We start from the raw sequence: 19,286 nt of genomic DNA, 5'->3' as shown, positions 1-19,286 counted from the left end.
CATAAGAGACCTAAAGGAGGAAAGGCTTGGCCAAGGCTTGGAGGGGAGATGAGGACGATCTTGCATGCAATAAGAGAGTGCATGCCATAATAATAATCATCATATTAATCAATTATAATTGAGATATTATTATTATTATTATTTTAAGCTTATTTATAGAGGCTGTAAATTTGTACATCATCACCATCACCCATCATCTGCTCACTCCAGCAGAGCAATCTTGTCCTGCCCTTTCTATAGATATACTGTATATATATATATATTGTAGCTTCTTATCTGTTAGGCTGCCTCCTGTCTCTGGTGCTCAGGTTTCAGATCCGTTAAAGCCATGGGGAATGGAGAATGAACAAGGTAAACGTGCTTATGTTTTCTTTTGCCCCCCCCCCCCCACAAATATTATATATAATTTTTGGTCTTGGTGCTTTAGTGTTTTGCCTTTTGCCAAAGCAGGAGTCATATCTCCTGAATTTGCAAGGTGGTGGGGAAATGGCTTGATGCTGGGGAGGGGGGAACTGGTCGCATCCACACTGCAAGATCTAATCCAGTTTGAGCTCACTTTAACCAAGCTATGGAATTCTGGGAATGCTCACATACAATCGTGGGGAATATTTGGCCCTAGGGAATCATGGGGATTACTTGCCCATAGAGATCATGGGAATTAAATCCCCATGATTCTCTGTGGACAAGTATTCCCATGTTTACCTATGGGCAAGTCATCCCCAAATATTCCTTCTGGCAAGTATTCCCCAAATATTCCTTCTGGGCAGTATTCCCCAATGGTTCTCTCTAGGTAGTATTCCCCAGTGATTCCCTATGGGCAAGATGATTTCTCTATGGGCAAGTACTGTCATTTGTAGTACATCCCCCTTGGGATGCCCTGCATTTCGCAGGACCTTGTGTCCTCCTTTGCAGTGAGGACTATCTGGTCACCTGATCAGTGCACATTTTCATGACCCATCTGCCTGCCTTTGCACCTCTGCCTCTTTCTTGTTTGCGCAGGGAGGTGGAAACCCTTCCAGAGGTCCAAAATGTTTTATTCAGCTCTGGGCCCTTGAAATCTTTTCAGTTAGATCAGGAGCCTTGGTGAATCCTCTTTCAAGGAATTTTTTATTTGGGATGAAGTTACATGCCCAAAGCAACCTGCCAACCTCCCTTTTGTTAGACTCGCCTGATGTTGACACAGTTTTTAATCTCAGCCCACCCTGGAGCTTTTTCACAAATGCGTTGTAGTTATGAATGTGTAAACAAGGTCCCCTCCATTGAAAAGCATTGGGTCAAAGGTGCCATGAATCCTTTCTTGGTGCATCTACACTGTAGACACAGTGCAGCTTGACACCACTTTAAGTGCTGTAGCGTGGAATTTCTAGCTTTACAGGGTCTTTAGTCTCTCAGCTAAAGAGTGCTGATGCCTCACAAAATGATAACTCCCAGGTTCTGTAGGATGGAGTCATGGCAAATAGAGTGGCTCAAAACTGCATTACAGTAGGCTCTCCGATCTACGATTCTTTATCCACGGTCTCAACCATCCATGGCTTGAAGATATTTAATAAAAGTATATCTTCCAAAAAGAAACCTTGATTTTTACCATTTTATATAAGGGGCACCATTTTACTGTGCCATTGCATTTACTGGGACTTGAGCATCCCTGGATTTTGGTATCCACAGGGGCCTGGAACCAAACTCCAGTGGATAACAAAGGCCCACTGTATTTCTACAGTGCAGATGGGTGGTGATTAATTAGTGATGATGCTGTTGTTGTCAAGTGCTCATGTGTGTTTTAGTGCCAAATGGTGACATGTAGTGCCCCAAAAGGGCAACGGAAAGTACAGTAGACAGCAAGAGGAAATGGAGTGACGCCCTGTTCCATTTTGAACATGGATATCGTAAGAGGATAAATGGACTGTGGCTTGAGTCAACTTTACACTGTGTTATAATTTTTCCTGAGCCTGGATTAGAGTATAAATGGATTGTGATGGACTTGCAACTTAGTTACACACAACTCACAATTAGTATGCTTTATCATAGTAAAGTCCCATCAAACACCTATCTGTTATTACTGAATACTGATAACTTTCTCTAGGATGCTTACAACTGTAATTTCATCATGAAAATGGGAGTGTGTTCAGTGCAATTGTGCTTCTGTGTAGACAGGGTTTTTTTAGGATTGCAACTTGACTTGAATTTTCAGTAATTGTATCCCATTTTTTCTGACAGAATGACTTCATGGTCATTTGCATAAGAAATCTGATCTGTAATTAAGGATACAGTGTGAAATGTCAACAAAATCGGATTGCCTAATGTATCAATCATTGACTAGACATTGCTTAAAGTAAAGTAAAACTGAGAAAAGACCCTCTAGTCCAGTGGCACCTGCCCATCCGCAGAAGAAGCTCTCAGTTAAGGCACACCCTTGTGTTACAGCCCCCTTAAATGCCTGCCCTGGTCAGTTTGATACCAAGCTGTGTCTAAATGGCATGAGACTACGCCCGGAAGGCACCAGGAAAGCTTAAGAGAGTGAGGGGGTAGCCATAGCCAAGGTGGGGCCTGCCCACACTACAATTTGGTTCCTCCCCTCATTTTACACAGTTAGCTTTGTGTAAAAACCATGTGCAAGTTTAACAGCTGCCCCATAGTAGCCAGATCATCAGTTTGAGATTAGAAGAGGAAATGGCAGTGTGAGTGTGTGGCTTGTGGGGTGGCTTTGGCCATATTTTTTCATTATTTTGTACACGACACAATGCTTGATGATATAATTTCCTATCCTAAGAAGATCAGAGGCTAAACTGCAAAGCCATGACCCTCTGGAGATCTTGGCCACTAGTATAGACCTTAGTTGGGAAACTTGCTCATCACTGTGGCCATAGCCACGCAGGCTGTGGGCAGAGGACATCCGCCAGCCGTGGATTATTTCAGTTTTCAAAAACTCCCTTTGTTCTTTAGCCAAATAGGCTTACTTACTTCCCCTTAAAGTTTCTGACAGGGACACACCCCCAGAGGCTCTGCCACCTGCTGTTACTACAATTGGATCATCTGGCTATTGTTTGCTCTCACCCTCTGTCTGACCAGTGCTGACACAGTAACATGTCCGTCTTTGGAACCTTAATGAATGGGAACTAATGACATTTGCTTACATTTTTCCCCTCCACCCTCGTATCTTTTTCTGCCCTTCTTCCCTTGATTTCCCATTGCCTTATTTCACATAGTAAGCTTCCAGGGGCAGGACCTGCCTGTGTCATTTTCTAAAATACAGAAATTTGCTCTGTATTGTAATAGGCCAGTATTCTATTTAGTTATGGCCCTTATCAGATGAGGTGTGGAAACTGGGGGTTTTGTGCACTGGGTGATTCGAATTCGCGTTATTTCGCAAAGTACCCTCTACCAGCATTCGAATGGCCCAATCCGCACTCACGTGATGCGCGAGCTTCCGAACTGAATGCGTACTGACTCATCTTTTTGGAGCGTGTTGGCCAGTGCGCTGATAAGGGATTGGCGATATCCGGATTTTTGCTCTGTTCAATCTCAGTGCGAATGGGTCTTGTTGAATGCCTAGTCCTGAACTCCGTCGCAAGACCCCCCAGATTCCAATTTTACTTCCGGTGGGGTCTTTCCTCTGCGTTCCAGGGAAGCGGGGGGGGGGGGCGGTTCCAGCGGCCCCCTCCTTCCTCCTCCTCCCGGCTGCGAGGCATCCCTGGCTGCATCCCAGGCAGGGAAGAGGCGCGGGGGCCGCTGGAATCGCGGTTCCCGCAGCCCTCCTCCTCCTCCTCCCGGCTTGAGAGGCATCCCTGGCTGCATCCCAGGCGGGAAGAGGCGCGGGGGCCGCTGGAATCGCCGTTCCAGCAGCCTCCTCCTCCTCTCCGGCTTGGGAGCGCCCCGCCGCTGCCTCTCAAGCCGGGAGGAGGGGAGGAGGCGCTGACACAGCGGCGATCGCCGCGATTCTAGTGGGCCCCGTGCCTGTTCCCTGCTGGGATGCACCAGGCTGGATCCAAGCCGGGGGGAGGAGGAGGAAGCCGCTGGATCACGGCCGACCCCAAGAAAAGGCCATCCAGTCCAACTCCCCTTCTGCCATGCCGGAACTCTTAATCAAAGCATCCCCATTGACAGATGGCCATCCAGCCTCTTTGACAGCCGCTGGAACTGCTCCCCCCCCCCCCCCCCCAGATACCTACACACACACTCCCACACCACATGCAGAACCGGGGCATTGCTAATTGTTGCAGGAAGGTCATGGTTACGTTAAAACCAAGCAGAATGTAGAGAGGAAACAGTAACGGGCACGTTGTATCGCGATTGTTAATGTGCATGAGCTGGCTCTCCAGCTGTTTACCGGGCTGTCATGATGTGACCCTCCCCTTTCACCCCGGAAAGCGTTTAAGGTCGCAACCCATGACGGGCACCCCTGAGCTGTGCAGGCGGCCGATACGAATCGGCCAATCCGCATGTTGAGCTCCGGTTTTGACAAAACATTCTGCACTGAATGCACTTCTGCGCGAATGCGGATTGGCCATTTGAATCCTGCCAATGCGGAAGGACTCCCAGGTATGACAGTACATTGCGTTATGATGCGAATTCGAATCTCAGAAGACCCCCAGTTCCACACTCATCTGATAAGGGCCATTATCTGTATCAGACTGTGGTGAGTCTGTGGGCTGGTTTTCTACCCTTTCTATCTTCTATGGTGGTTGCACAAAGTGCCCAAAATGCCCAAACTGACAAATAAAACCAATTCAATGGAACTAACTCTAGAGGAATATTTATACAGCGACACTTCTAAGTAGGCAGTAGGCATGTGTAGGATTGCCCTGTTAGAGCAGTATTGCTAAGGTTAGTTGCTGTTGGTTGTCTTTAAGTCATTTCTGACTTATGGATACCCTAAGGGGAGCCTATCATTTTTTTCTGAGGCTGAGAGTATGTGACTTTCCCAAGGTCACCCGGTGGGTTTGCAGGGCCAAGTGAGGATTCAAACTGTGGTATCCAGAGTCATAGTCCAATGGTTTAACCACTATGTCATGCTGGCTCCTGTTACTAAGGTAGTAAATAAAATTTGCAGGCTTATAGCTTTTTGAAACCTGACAAAGGTCACTTTCATCTACTCCCTTTTTTTGGGGGGTGGGGTAAATCCCAATGATGTCAGTAGGATGACAAGTAGACATTAAAGAGTGGCACTGAAATGCACTTATTCATACAGGAATGGCAACATTCCAGAATAGAAATCGAAAAACGGTGTCCATCCGGTCAAATGTATGATCTGTCTATTTTTCCTTAGTTTCTGAGGCCCATGTGTGGCTGGATGGCCCTTTCATCCTCCTCTTTTTAGCACTTCCCTGGATGAAATGAAATGTATTATTACAGTCGATGACCAGCATAAAACAGTATAAAACAGTACAATATTATACAATAATGATGATGCTACCAAGGTCTTCTGTTCTTTTGGTAACATTGAGACACAATGCTGTGCATGCTCACCAGGGTTTCTATGAGCCTGGAAATGATCTGGCACTTTCTACCACAGAGAGCCGCCTCATTTGGCAGGACACACCATTGCCTAATGTTTGTGGCTAAGATGACAGTGTGCCTGTATTCCATTTCATAAGGACAAGGCAAAGGGGGGGGGGGGATGCAAGGGAAAGCAAGTAGCCTGTGTGATAAAATTGTGCAAAATATCACACTTGCGCTGGAGTGGCTGTCAGAATCATCTGGTGAAATGTGACATGCTAAAGCTTCCAGTACTTTAATAGGCATCTGTATCTTGTTGATGGCCTATTTAAAAAGAAAAAGAAAAACCTGGCATATGTTCCTTGCAAATGTCATACCTCTGATATCAGTATGTGTACATTCCTGAAATGATGAACAAGTTTCCTGCCCCCTTCTGCCTTGTCGAAGAATCCAAATCTGGTAGAGATCATGAGAGACAGGTTAAATCTGAGCACATTCTTTTTTGTTTGAACTGGTTGGCCTTTTTTGACATGATAGCTTCTTCTCTTTTAAAAACGTTCTACCAAGGTTGATTCATGTGGTTTACAGCCTTTTTTGATTCATGTCTTTACTTTTAAGTCCAACTTTGTTCAGAATACATCAAGGATAAAACTGGGGAGTTCAGCGTTGGAATGATCCATCAGATCGGTTTCAATGATCTATCAGTCCTTGTAACTGTAAAAGAAACTAAAACCACTTAGTTTTAGACAGCAAAACAAATGTTTATTTATTTATTTATTTTTATTTTATGTTGTTATCCCTCATTATCTTACCATTATAATGTAACTTAATTATATCTTAGTTACTGTAAAAATGGTAGCTGCTTCTTTATAACTTGTTATTTTTAAGTTCCAACAGAGGAGTATTGAAATAAGAAAAATCTTATGAGAAACAGGTCAGGAGAGCCCAAATTAAGCCTTTTCAGAAGGGAATTCCACAGAATGGGTGCCACTGCAGAGAAGCCCTGTTTTCCTGTCTCCATCAAGCGTACCTATAAAGGTTATAGATCACAGAACAGGAAAAGGGTGCTGAATGGCACTGATTGCATAGGAGGAACCCTCAGATGTGTCCTTCTGTCTTTCCACCAACACTCCCTCTGAATCTTCATTTTAGGAAGTCATGTTCTGTAAACATTTGTCTACTTCCCCCTTCTTTTGCCCAGCTGTCGATAAAGAAGATAGGCTTTCTAGAATTGTGGTTTTAAAGTATGTTTGGTTTCCTGTCCTAGTTTTTAAAGAGAGTCCAGAGCAGATCTGGACTGACAACCATGTGACAATCGTCCCTTTTACATCACACATTTGAAGTGCTGTGATTCCATGTGATTCTATGGAACACTGTGATTGGTAATTGAAGAGGGGGGGCATTTAGCAGCTACTTTAGTGCCTCACCAGACTACAAATCCCATTGCATGCCACCATTACATTTAAAGTTTTGTTGTGGTGTAATACGAAAGGGTCAGGAACTAGATTTGTGTATCCCACCAAGAGACTTGCTGGCATATTCCTCCTCATACCCACACCCTTGGCTCCATTTTGCAAAGAACATGTTATACCCCCAGGATCTAGATTTGGTATTAGGATCTCTAATGACTGCTCTTGGAGAATAAATTGCAAATCAGGATGGGAAACATGTGGCCTTCTAGACCTTTTGGACTGCAGCACCCATCAACCTTAGCTAGAATAGCAAATGATAAGATATCATAGGAGTTACTGCTCAACAACATGGTCTTCTCCATCCCTTTTGTTAATAATGGTGATGACCCAAAAGGAGATGGCACGCACACACACACGCACACACACGACTCTTCATGGTAGTTTAAAAAAGAAGAAGAAGTGTAGTGTACCATTTAAAAAAACAGTCTGGACATGAAAACAAGGGAAACTGTATTCGTGTAACAACCATCCAAATATAGTCAGCCCTCCTGATGCACAGATTTTTTTATCCATGGATTCAAGCATCCATGGTTTGATTTTTAAAATATGTAAATTCTGAAAAGCTAGACTTGATGTTGCCATTTTATACAAGGGGCACCATCTTACTGTGCCATTGCATTTCATGGGATTTGGTATCCACGGGGGGTCCTGGAACCAAACCTTAATGAATACCAAGGGCCCGCTGTATTAGCATCTTTGTTAGCTTTCTGGGGTGGTCTCCAGCTCTTAAATTTTTAGGTTTACTTGTTTTTGTGTTCTTAATTTAATTTCAGTCACTGCCATGGTTATGCTGCTTAATGTTACAGTCCTTTGTAAAAAAAAAATAATCCAGTAGAATCTCTGCTTCGAATATTGTTTAAAAACAAATATATACTAAGTCATGGAACATTTTAACTTTAAAAAAAGTTTCACACTGAAGTGTTAAATGGTGGAGAACGTTACAAGGAAAAACATGTTAACCTTGCTATGCTTACAGACTCGATAGAATTAAACAGTGTTATGTTCCATCCTGTATGCAAATTGAACTGCGTCAGATTGTATTACCACAAGATATCTACATATGATATTATATTTCTTTCTCACAGATACTTACTGGCTTGTACCTTGGAAATTTTAAAGGTAAGTTCAATCTCATTAGCAGCTCTGACCTTGCACTGTTGCTTGTAAACTGGAGGAATTCTCTGACTACCTTTTTCCATTAAGTTCAGAGTATGGTTGTCATGTGCCAAAAAATGAGGAATGCCTGGCTGTCCAGATCATGAGTGAGAAACACATGGCTCACAGATGTTATTGGATCTTCCAACTCCAGAACCACTAACCAGCATAGTCACTGGCAAAGAATACTGGAAGATGCAGTCCAACAATTTCAGGAGGGCTGTATGATTTCCACCCCTACTTTGACATTGTTGCAAGATATTGTTTCATCTGCCTGAACCAACCTTGATTTGAAATATGACTGAAGTCCCACATCATTTGGAGGACTGTGTGCCTCCATTCCCATGACTAAAAGCTGGATTTAATGATGTCTCTAGGACCCCTAGCCAGCATAGATAGTGGCAAAGAATGCTAGATTTCAGATCCTTATTTAAATATTGTTGGAAGATATTGTCCCATCTGTCTCAGCCAACCTTGATTTAAAATATGATTGAAGTCCCACATCCTCTGGGGTACTGTGTGTCCCCATTCCAACCACTGAAACTTATGTTTAATGATGGCTGTAGGAAACACTGAGTACAAAATGTGCAGAAGACTGAAGCAGAACAATACAGTTTCATAATGGTAGCTCTAACTCTTTGGTCCTCCAGATATTTTAGACTTAAGTTCCTAGAGGCCCCAGCCAGCATGGCCAGTGGTCAGATGTTATGGGAACTGGAGTCCAAGCCAAAATGTTAACGGGTTTGCCTCTTTCTTCCCATTTGCTTTCCTCAACTCAAGAGAGCTGCACAGGAGTGGAGGACATTGTGCATGCTGTAATCTTAAAAAGAAGAAAATGTGAAATATTACTCTGTGAGGAAGTACAACTTTGGGTGCTTTTGTATGTGAGCATGGGCAGCACAGTTTAAGCATACTCCCCAAGTCAACATGTGTTTTTGGGCATCTGAATATAGCAATCTTAGCTTTGTTCAAATAGTTTTGGTAACTGGCCAAAAGATACTTCCCCCTCATCAAAAATCTGGCAGATTAGTACAAAACAAGGCAATGATACTGTATTGGCAATCTGAATCACTTTATGAACATGTGTGGAAACAAAATTCAAAGTTTGTTTTTTAAAAAATCAAAGTAGCTTTTAGAAAACTTTTCTAGAAACATGTCAGCATGCTTCAATGAGGTCTTGTTACTTGCTTTGTGAAAGAGATCTTCATATATTAAATTTAAGAGATGAATTTACATTGTGGGCAGGGACACATGTTAACATTTAGCTTTAATAAAATTACCATGAGTATTTTCAAATTGTGTGTGTGTGTGTGTGTGAGAGAGAGAGAGAGAGAGAGAGAGATAATAAATGTCATGTAAACACTTTGTTAACCAAATTTATTGCAAATTATATATAGTGTTCATATCCTGGATCTTCTCCAGAAGGAATCAGTAGGCTAGCAAAATGTTACCCATTCTTCTCCTGCTGTCAACTTGTTCCCTCTACCATTGGACCTTATCACATGTGGGGGGGGGGGTTTGCAGGTCAGATCCACAGTCACTCCTGTTCTAGCAATGCAAAGTGTGATGTTTCTTCACACTAGATCCAGAGTCACTCCTGTCTAGCAATGCGAATTAAGGTTAAAACGTGATGTTTTACCACACCTGGTTGCCTTTCTGTTGCCCTTCCAAATTGAGGGGGAAGCGAAGTCAGTTCAATTCCAAGCAAGTCACGTGATGCGGATTCAAGCAAAGGGGAGTGAGTGCACATTGTATTACCACACTGGAGGGTTCAACGATTTGAATCGGCACCCTTGCACATGCTCAGTGGGGCTCTGGATGCTGTTCTCCTTCCCTGTCCCCTCCTTAGCTGTCATCCTTCATCAAGATGAAGAAGCAGTCAGGGGATGATGGGATAGATGGCAGTTTGGCAGAGAGAGTGAGATGGGGATGCAGGAGCAATCGGGGGATGATGGGATGGATGGCAGGGGGTCACTGAGGCCAAGATTGGGATGCAGGAGAAGGCAGGGGACGATGGGATAGGTCGCTGGGGGTCCCTGGGGCCAGGATTGGGTTGCAAGAGAAGGCAGAGAATGATGAGATAGCTCGCTGGGGGTCCCTGGGGCCAGGATTGGGAAGCAGGAGAAGGCAGAGGATGATGGGATAGCTTGCTGGGAGTCACTGGGGCCAGGGTCGGGATGCAGGAGTAGATGATGATGATGATGATGATGATATAATAATAATAAAATGTATTTATATACCGCTATTCCAAGGATCACAGCGGTGAGCAATAAAAGATAAAACATTTAAAATAACACGAGCCCCAACCCCCCCAACAGAATTACAACAGTTAACAACAATTAGCAGTCAACAACAATAAAAAACCAACAGCACCCCAAGCAAATGGCTGTGTAGAGTGGAATACATCGTAAACATCGCCAAGGGGAAAAGAATAACAGACAAGGCTCACAGGGGAAAAGCCTGGCGGAATAAGAAGGTCTTCAGATCCTTCTTAAAAGTATTAAGGGAGGTGCTAGTACGGAGCTCATTGGGGAGGGAGTCCCAGAGCTGTGGGGCTGCAACAGAAAAGGCCCTCCAGGATGAAGCATATCTAGCATCTGGAACTCTTAAAAGATGTCTCTCACCCGATCTGAGAGTGCGGGGCGGATTGTATGGGGAGAGGCGGTCCTCCAAGTACTCTGGGCCCAAGTCATTTAGGGCTTTATAGGTGATAACCAACACCTTGTATTTGGCCCGGAAGCGAATAGGCAGCCAATGAAGATCTTTTAAAACTGATGTTATATGGCTGGCCCTGAGACATCCAGTAACCAGCCTAGCAGCCATATTCTGCACTAATTGAAGCTTCCGGGTTTGGTACAAGGGTTGCCCCATGTAAAGCGCATTACAGAAATCTAATCGAGAGGTTACCAGAGCATGTACAACGGTTTCAAGGTCCCCCCGGCCCAGGAAGGGTCGCAGTTGGCATATCAGCCAAAGCTGATGGGAAAGCTCGCTGGGGGTTCCTGGGGCCAGTATCGGGATGCAGGAGAAGGCAGGGGATGATGGGATAGCTCACTGGGGGTTCTTGGGGCCAGTATCGGGATGCAGGAGAAGGCAGGGGATGATGGGAATGATGGGATGGGTTGCAGGGTGGCAGAGGGGGCGAGATGGCATGAAGGAAGAGGAGTGGAATGACGGAGCAGGATGCAGGGGGCCAAGGGGGGTGACATCGGAGTGGTTTTCCACACCAGACCAATTCGCAGTGCAATCAAAGTGAGCCTGGAAGTGAATTCTGTGAAGTCCCTTTTTTTCGGTTTTACCAAAATGAGGGGTCACTTTGGAATCACTGCGGAAGCACCTTGCAAGGAGCTCCCATAGAAAGGAATGGCCTCTGATAACACATTCACATTCTGATGTGAATGTGCATCGTTGGAAGCACAGTCACATCAGAACTGACCTGCAAATGCTTTAAAAATCTCCGTGTGATAAACCTCCTAGTCTGTAAAGGGTGCCTGTTGCTACTGGTTCTCGACTTTCCCCTTACCTAACTTCCTGTTGTGGAGAAATCCTCTTCTCTTAAAGGGCCTACCCATCATTGTCACTACTTCTAGGAGTCCTGGTGGCGCAATAGTTAAATGCCTATACTGCAGCCACTCACTCACAAACCATAAGATTGCGAGTTCAGTATCAGCCAGAGTTCAAGCTCGACTCAGGCTTGCATCCTTCTGACATTGATAAAATGAGTACTCAGCTTGTTGAGGGCAATTAGTTTACAGTTGTAAACAGCTTACAGACTGCTTAGTTCAGTATGAAGTGGTATATAAATGAAGCTGCTATTGCTATTGCTATTCTTCATGGTTTGGGTCCTGATAGTGCTGAGTAAGCCTGCCAGTTTGGCAGTCCCGGAAATGACATGGAAAAACTTTAAAATTCCTAATTTCCGGGAAAACCCCCGGAAATTGGCAACATTGCTCCACAGTCCAACTATTTCTGCACAGGGAGGAGAGAGGCAAAGCACTCCAGGTTGTGTGTCCCTTATTTAGTGGAGATTATTGCACACGTTTTTCCCCCGAGGTGGGCAGTGTCTGGGTATCGGCAAAAACCACTTAAAAACAGATGTTATCACACATCTCCATGCCCAGCTTGGAGGCATCGCATACCCAATCTGGTCTTTGCAAAGAACAGGACTTTCCCTTTCTTTGTGAAGGCCAGGTCAGGTATGCGATGCCTCTGAGCTGGGCATGGAGGTATGCGATAACATGTGTTTTTAAGCAATTTTTGCCCATACCCAGCCCATGCCAGCCTCAGGAGCGATAATCTCCATCGTTACATTTGAACTGTGAATCAGTACACATCTTAATTTTGAAAATCTAGATGCTATCCATTTACTTTTGTGTTCCCCACTTCCTTTTCAATGTAAAACCACAGTGGTGTTGACAAGCCCCAATCAACCATGGCCTGTTACAGACTGCCAAAATAATGCTGCTTCGGGTCTCTTTGGAGGTATGCTATTTAAATGATAGATGGGTCCTAAGAGTCCGGAGATCGCACCAAAGCCACACTCCATTCCTAAGCACTGGAGTGCAGCTTTGGTGCAGCTTCCAGATTCTTAGGATGCATGCATCATTTAAATAGCATACCTCCAAAGAGACCCGAAGCAGCTTTATTTTGGCAGTCTGTAACAGGCCCATGTGATATTTTGCTTTGAAACTGTAGCAGAACTGGCTGTAGTCTTAGCTTTAGAGCAGAGGCCTGGCATTTTGGAGCTGGCAAATAAACAGTGGAGGGATCCAGGGTAGTGAAAATGGTGAGGTTCCACATTGTTACCAAGCAAACTGTGAGTCACCATCCAAACTAGGGTTTAGACTGTAGCTCTCCATCAGTGTGCTATTGGTAGGTTACAGTTCGTGATTATACCTGGAAATTGGGAAAACCTGGTAAGCAGAGGAGTTTGGTGTGTTTTTATTGGGTCTAATTAAAAATTCAGTGAATTGTTTATACACTGCTTTGGATATTTGATAGAATGTCAATAATAGAATAGAGAGCCAGTGTGGTATAGGTTTGAGTGCTGGATGACAGCTCTGGAGAATAGGGTTCAAATCCCTACTTAGCCATGGAAATCTGCTGGGTGATTTGGGCAAATCACACTCTTTCAGCCTCAAAAAGAAGGCAAAGGCAAAACCTCCTCTGAACAAATTTTGCCAAGAGAATCCTGTGATAGGTTTTCCTTATGGGTCTCCAAAGTCGAAATGACTTTGAAGGCACAGAACAACAACAAATAATAGAATGTGATAAAAAGTAATAAAAATAATGAGAAAATAGTCAAAATACTGAAATTAGATATCAATAAGGGCTAGTTAGTCCAGATTAAATAATTTGAGGTGTCTGTGGTATTTCTCTTTTGCTTTTAAGGAAAAACAAGATGGATCTACACATGCTATGTTCCTTGAAATTCGTAGAATGTGACTCAAGTGATCTTCTTCTTAGTAGCAGACCTTTGTGGCAAAAGGCAAAAAACGCCCAGTGTGATGAAACTGATATCTAGTATCTGTTTCCCAATTTGGTTCCTTTTAATTTCTCTATGTGCAATAGAGTCAAGACCAAAAAAAGGTTTTAAGAGACTGTACAGAGTGAGTCAGCAATTCAGCCTTTATTAAAAACTTTGCAGCCTTTCTGCCTTGTAGAGCCTGCTGGTTCCTACATAAGTTGGGTCTATCAAATGTTGCCAGCTGTTCATACAGAGATTATAATAACTATGTTGACAGTAAAGACAGTCCTTCAAACTTCACTCATGTTTACTTGCCTCAAAAATTGTTGTGGAGATACAAAAATTAAATAAGGTTTATGGTTGATTTTTGTTTCTGTATTCTGTTTGAACTATCATATGGCTTGGTGTTGTTTTTAAAGTCCTTCTTGCTGTTTACAAAAAATAAAGAAATGGTACATTTTAGAGACTATTATAAAAATAAACTTTGATTTTTAAGGCCTTTGCATTTTTAAGATTTAATAATAATAATAACAATAATAAAACTTTATTTACAACAAGATCAAAGCAGTTTACAAGATCAGTCAAAAGGCATATATAACATCAATTACAAGTCACAGGTATATTCCATTAAAACTTTAAAAACAACATATCTTTTGGTAAGATGATTTATATCCTGCTACTTAGACGGCTGCCTCTCAGAGCACCTAACAAAAGTTTTAAAAGCAATCAGAAACATTACATTCTCCCATGAATGTCATGAAAGCAGGAGAAGGAAATCCATATGGAAAAAAAAAGCAGTGCTCAAATTAAAAGCAGAAGATTGTTGACTGGCGTTGGAAGGACACCAGGGTTGGCAACAGGCTCTTGGCATCTGCTGGGGTTTGGTTCCAAGACCTTCTGTGGATACCAAAATCTATTAGTGTTCGTCCCATTATATACAGTGGCTTAGTAAAATGGTGTCATACATAAAATAGCAAAATCAAGGTTTGCTTTTTTGAATTTATATATATTTAGAATATTTTCCAGTTGTAGATAGTTGATTTCATGGATAAAAAACCTGTGGATATGAAAGGCAAACTGTATAACATCAGGATTAATGTAATCATTTTTCTAAATTGGATTTCTTTAAAAAAAATGAAGCAAGCAGAATTCTTTAAAAAAAATGAAGCAAGTAGAATATTAAGAATGCTGTTTTTGGTCATTTGCTCCTTCTTGTGTTTTTGTTATGCAATTGCATGTAAAGGAACCCTCAGGAAACATACTTTCCTCTATAAGTATGAAGTATGCCAGGGGAACATCTTGCCATCTCGGTTAGAATCAACCTTTCTTCTGCTTTCTTTTGCATAGATACCTAAGGGAAGATGTTTGAGGATGTAATTGGTTTCAGTCTTGATCTTGCACTGAATTGTGACACAATCCTTTAAATTTTTTAAACATATTTTACATTTTAATTTTTTTAAAAAACCCAGTCCTCTTTAATAGAAAAAATAATGAAGATCAGATTAGCTGTGCTGTTAACAGAAAATAAACTTGCCATGAATGAGTTGATCTTATGGTAATGGTCTATAATGGAAGAAGCCAGGGGGTTTCCCTTGTGCTTGTTTTTCTGACATGGAGATGCCATGATTAGGGAAAGATGCCACAGTTGAATTTTTGCAGCAGGTACCTGGGCCCTACCACATTTTGGTGTCAAACCTTCTGGTCCTTCATTCTTGATTCCACTGACTTTATTAAAATAATAATCCAGGAAAATTTAAATGTGTTTCTTTATAGTTATATACTATACAGTATTTCTCCCAAGACCTCAAATGTGGTGGATATGGTTGTCCCACATGTTGTCATCGCAACAGTCCTGTGAGGTAGGTTAAGCTGCAAGTAAGCTGCCTGAGGTCTCCCAGTCAGCTTCAGTGCAGTGGCAGCTGATCCTCATTATGGCATGTGGGGTGGATGGTGAGGTCACTACAGGTGAAGGCAGTGGGTCTTGTTTGTGCCATAACTTGCCTTCTGGTACTCCCTGATGTTTAAGTCGGTAGATGGAGAGTGCCCCATCTGCCCTTACAGGAGGGTCACTTCTGACTTTACCCCTGAAAGAGAGAAGAAATGAACTTGGACCCAGTCTAGCACTCTACCCCTGGTATAGGACTCATGCAGCCTCCAGATACTGTTGAAATGTAACCCCCAACTTTCCTCCCCACTGGTTATTCTAGCTAAGGCTGCTGGGGCTTGCATTTAAGCAACATCTGGAGGGCCATGTGATTCCCTCCTCTGTTTTGCTTATACACAATGCTGATTCTCTTGATTATCATTATTAAGAAGATCCTTGCTTAGAATGATATTTGGTAAACATACTGTCCTTCTCCTTAGAGACTGAGGTTATGTTTAAGAAGGCAAGACCTTCCCCACCCTTTAATTGAACATGTCACTTCTAATGGGGGGAAAACATGTCTCAGACTTGAGTTTTTGTGGTGTTATATGATGATAAGGTACAAGTGATGTTAAACCATTTTTCTTTCTCATCTCTTTTTATGACAGATGCCCGCGACACAGAACAACTGAAAAGGAATAACATAACTCACATTCTTTCAATCCATGATACTGCTCGGGCCATGCTTGAGGTATGAAAAGAAACTTGGCATGAGTCATGGAGAGATGTGAAATTGCTCAGGCTTGATTTTATTGTTTCTCCAAATCGTACCTGTGTTCTTTTCCTGTCTTCATTTTATTTTGGGTTGTGAGGATTTTTTTTATCTTGCTGTGAGGGATTTCCCCCAAAAAACATATATTTTTCATTTTCCTCCTTTGCTTAAATGTGCATCCATATTCCAGCAGTCTACATTTTAAAATTACATTTAAAAATATATGCATGGTTTTGTTCATATTTTAGTTCTCTGAAACGCAGCCCAAGCTCACAGATTTTGGAGGCAGAGTGCTCTTTCTCTCAGTGTGTTCTACAAAATGACTAGTTTTACCAAGAATTTAAAAACCCATAAAAATTATTTTCCAGCCCTAAGTTCAAGCCAGTGCAGTTTCCGTAGCTATCCCCATCTTCTAAACTCTGGTTACATTTCTTTGTCACTTTAAGACCGATATAATGGGATGAAACTGTCATCTGGCTTTCATTTGATTTTGTTCAGAGCCATGTTCCATCATGCCCTGCTTGTGTATTTCTGCAGATCATGTGGTTGGGTCACTCTGGGGGAAAGGATTCTGGACAAGATGCTACATGCATTGATTCTATACATACCGTCTTATTAGGTCATGAAATGTGATTTCAAAAAATCTCCAAGAACTCTATGGTCAATTTCCAGCAGAGTCACGCTGGAGGACCTAGAGATTCCTAGAGAGAACATATTACCCAAATCTGTGAATAACATATTACTCAAATCCATGAATAATCAAAAGCCAATGCTGCAAATGTGGAGGACTGACTGTATGCCACACCCATAAATTCTAGTTGTTATGGAATATATTTTTGTTTTAATGACATAGGTACTCTTTTGTGTGCGAAGATGTCTTTCTGATGTCCTTAGCCCAAACTGAACCCTTTTCATTCCACAGAGTGGTTGCTACTGCAGAGAAGGCCTGTTCTCTTGTCTCCATCAAGTGTTCCTACAAAGACTACAGACCACAGAACAGTAACAAGGTGCTGAATGGCACTGATTGAATAGGAGGAGCCCTCAGATTTGTCCTTTCATCTTTCTACATACTCCACAACCCCATCTCTCTGAATCTGCATACTTAGGAAGTCATGTTCTGTTAACATTTTGTCTAATTCCCCCTTCTTTCCCCCATCTGTTGATAAAGAAGGTAGGCTTTCTAGAACTGTGGCTTTGAAGTATGTTTGGTTTCCTGTCCTAATTTGCTAAGACCGATTCCAGAGCAGATCTGGACTGACAACCATGTGGCAGTCATACCTTAGAATTGGATATTCTGCCTTAAGATGTCCTGGGGCCCTTTTATACTGCACAGTGTGATTCCACTTTAACTGTCGTGGTGACATCTTAAGGAATCCTGTGATTGACCGTTAAGGGAGGAGCATTTATCATCATCAGCCAGAGAGCTAATCTACTGCTGGTTAAACATCTTTCTGGTTAAATATGTATCTATTGTTCATGTGTCACAAATTTTGGGAGGGGGTGAATCCTCTGGTAAAATGGGAAAAAAGTTTCCATTTCACCTAAAAATAATCTGTAGGTGCAACTGGGAGAAGAGTTCATATAAATATATGCCATCATATCTGGGTATAGCTGTGATACATTAGAAGTTAGTTCCAGGGTATACATTTTCATCCTGAAGATTCTCTGGCTGAATAGGGAGCCTTTCAAAAATAGATGTGATTGTTTGCATTTGTAAAATTCTCTGGTGGGTCTGACAATAATTTATCAAAAATATCTATGGGGGTCCCATTGAAATGAAATTTTTGACGTTAATCTGAAGAAGTTTAATTGGCAGATTTGTTGTTGGAGTTTATGATTTTTGTCCTGATCATTTTTTCTTTCCTCAGCCTGCTTCTGTGAGCTTTATAGTTTTGTATACCAGTTTCACTATGAAAGATGAACAGTATATTTTTGCAGCAAAATTCAGTCTCAATACATTTTGAATGTTGGGATGAAATGTGCAGTGTTCTGTGTTCTGAAGTATTGCATAAGGCTCTAATTTTGGTGGATTTTTTTTAATGTGTCCTGTCTGTTTCCTTAAAGTAGCGTGCTAATTTCAATGATGAAATAACGGTGCGCTGCATTTGCTTATTGCTGAAATGTTTGATTATTTTCAATAATAATATGAGTCACAAACATGCAGACAGGTCCTGGGTGACTGCTCCTTAAAGCAACTGAAAGGACAAAGAAACAAATAACTGGCCGTCCCCCATCACCACCTTCCTCCACCCGCCTTGGGCTATCTAGCTCTCTATTGGGCAGAACTCCTGATAACCTCTTGCGTCTGGCTTGAGAAACCACCACTGTTTCCTACTGATGCCGTTTTGGTGAAATGCCCCTCACCTAAAAGAAACGCATCCACCCCTCATCTGTTGATGTGGCAAGTCAAAATAACACAGGAGGGTTTTTTTGGGGCTAACCTGAAAGAACTTGCCAGGTGTTCGAGGTTTTCTATTTGCATCTGGCTTCAAAATGATGTTCTCTGAAGTTTTGTTTTTGGCTTTTAAAAAAGTATTTCTTGGAAGACATCGTTAAAGATTTACATAAATTTAAATACTGAGAAGTTTAAGGCCAAAAATACTGCTTGTCTTCTTTTCTTTTTTTTAACTTCTTGATTTCAGTTTAGAAATCGGTAGTCAGGTTTGCTTGGCTTAAAAATCCTGATTATTGCCTTTCCAGTTGATAAAATGATTCATGTGTCTGTGAATAAGTGGAGGTTTGAAATTTCAGTTTAGTACAGTATCTAAGAACTTGCAAAAGGGCTGTTGGCATTTATATACATTGCTTGAAATGTACAAAAGGGATTTTTTTTTTGCTAATTTTAAAGATGGTTCTCTAGAAAGTCTTTAACAGAATATGGTTAAAAGTGGATTGTGACTTTTACACTTTTATCACAGGCTTAGTGTATGTGGTTTGCAAGTTCAATGAAACTACATAGTATTCTTTTAGTTGCGAATACATATCCAAGAGTGAAAAAAACCTATTGGGTGTTTTGAACATGGCACATTCATTACATCTCTGTACACGAGAAAGTAAAGTAATAACAGTTCATATTGGTTTATGCTTCTTTTTAAAACAATTGCTGTTTAAGTTCATTATAGC

General features: G+C 42.0%; 1 protein-coding gene across 4 annotated transcripts in view; it reads left to right on the top strand.

Moving 5' to 3' along the window:
- The first annotated feature begins 237 nt into the window (after positions 1-237).
- Positions 238-19,286, top strand: part of DUSP22 (dual specificity phosphatase 22) — a 36,066-nt gene continuing 17,017 nt past the window's right edge. Inside the window, exons 1-4 of one of the 4 annotated variants that reach the window (XM_042461178.1) lie at positions 252-351; positions 7,991-8,024; positions 16,060-16,142; positions 17,086-17,170. In XM_042461178.1, coding sequence (XP_042317112.1) covers positions 16,117-16,142; positions 17,086-17,170 — 111 coding nt within the window. In that variant the 5' untranslated portion in view covers positions 252-351; positions 7,991-8,024; positions 16,060-16,116. Of the gene's footprint in view, positions 352-7,990; positions 8,025-15,316; positions 15,387-16,059; positions 16,143-17,085; positions 17,171-19,286 lie in introns of those variants that run through there. The other 3 variants (XM_042461177.1, XM_042461179.1, XM_042461180.1) reach the window with 3 other exon arrangements.

The sequence above is a fragment of the Sceloporus undulatus genome, chromosome 4 (assembly GCF_019175285.1).
Source record: "Sceloporus undulatus isolate JIND9_A2432 ecotype Alabama chromosome 4, SceUnd_v1.1, whole genome shotgun sequence".
In the NCBI taxonomy this organism is placed as follows: domain Eukaryota; kingdom Metazoa; phylum Chordata; class Lepidosauria; order Squamata; family Phrynosomatidae; genus Sceloporus; species Sceloporus undulatus.
This window is presented reverse-complemented; position numbering and strand designations above follow the sequence as displayed.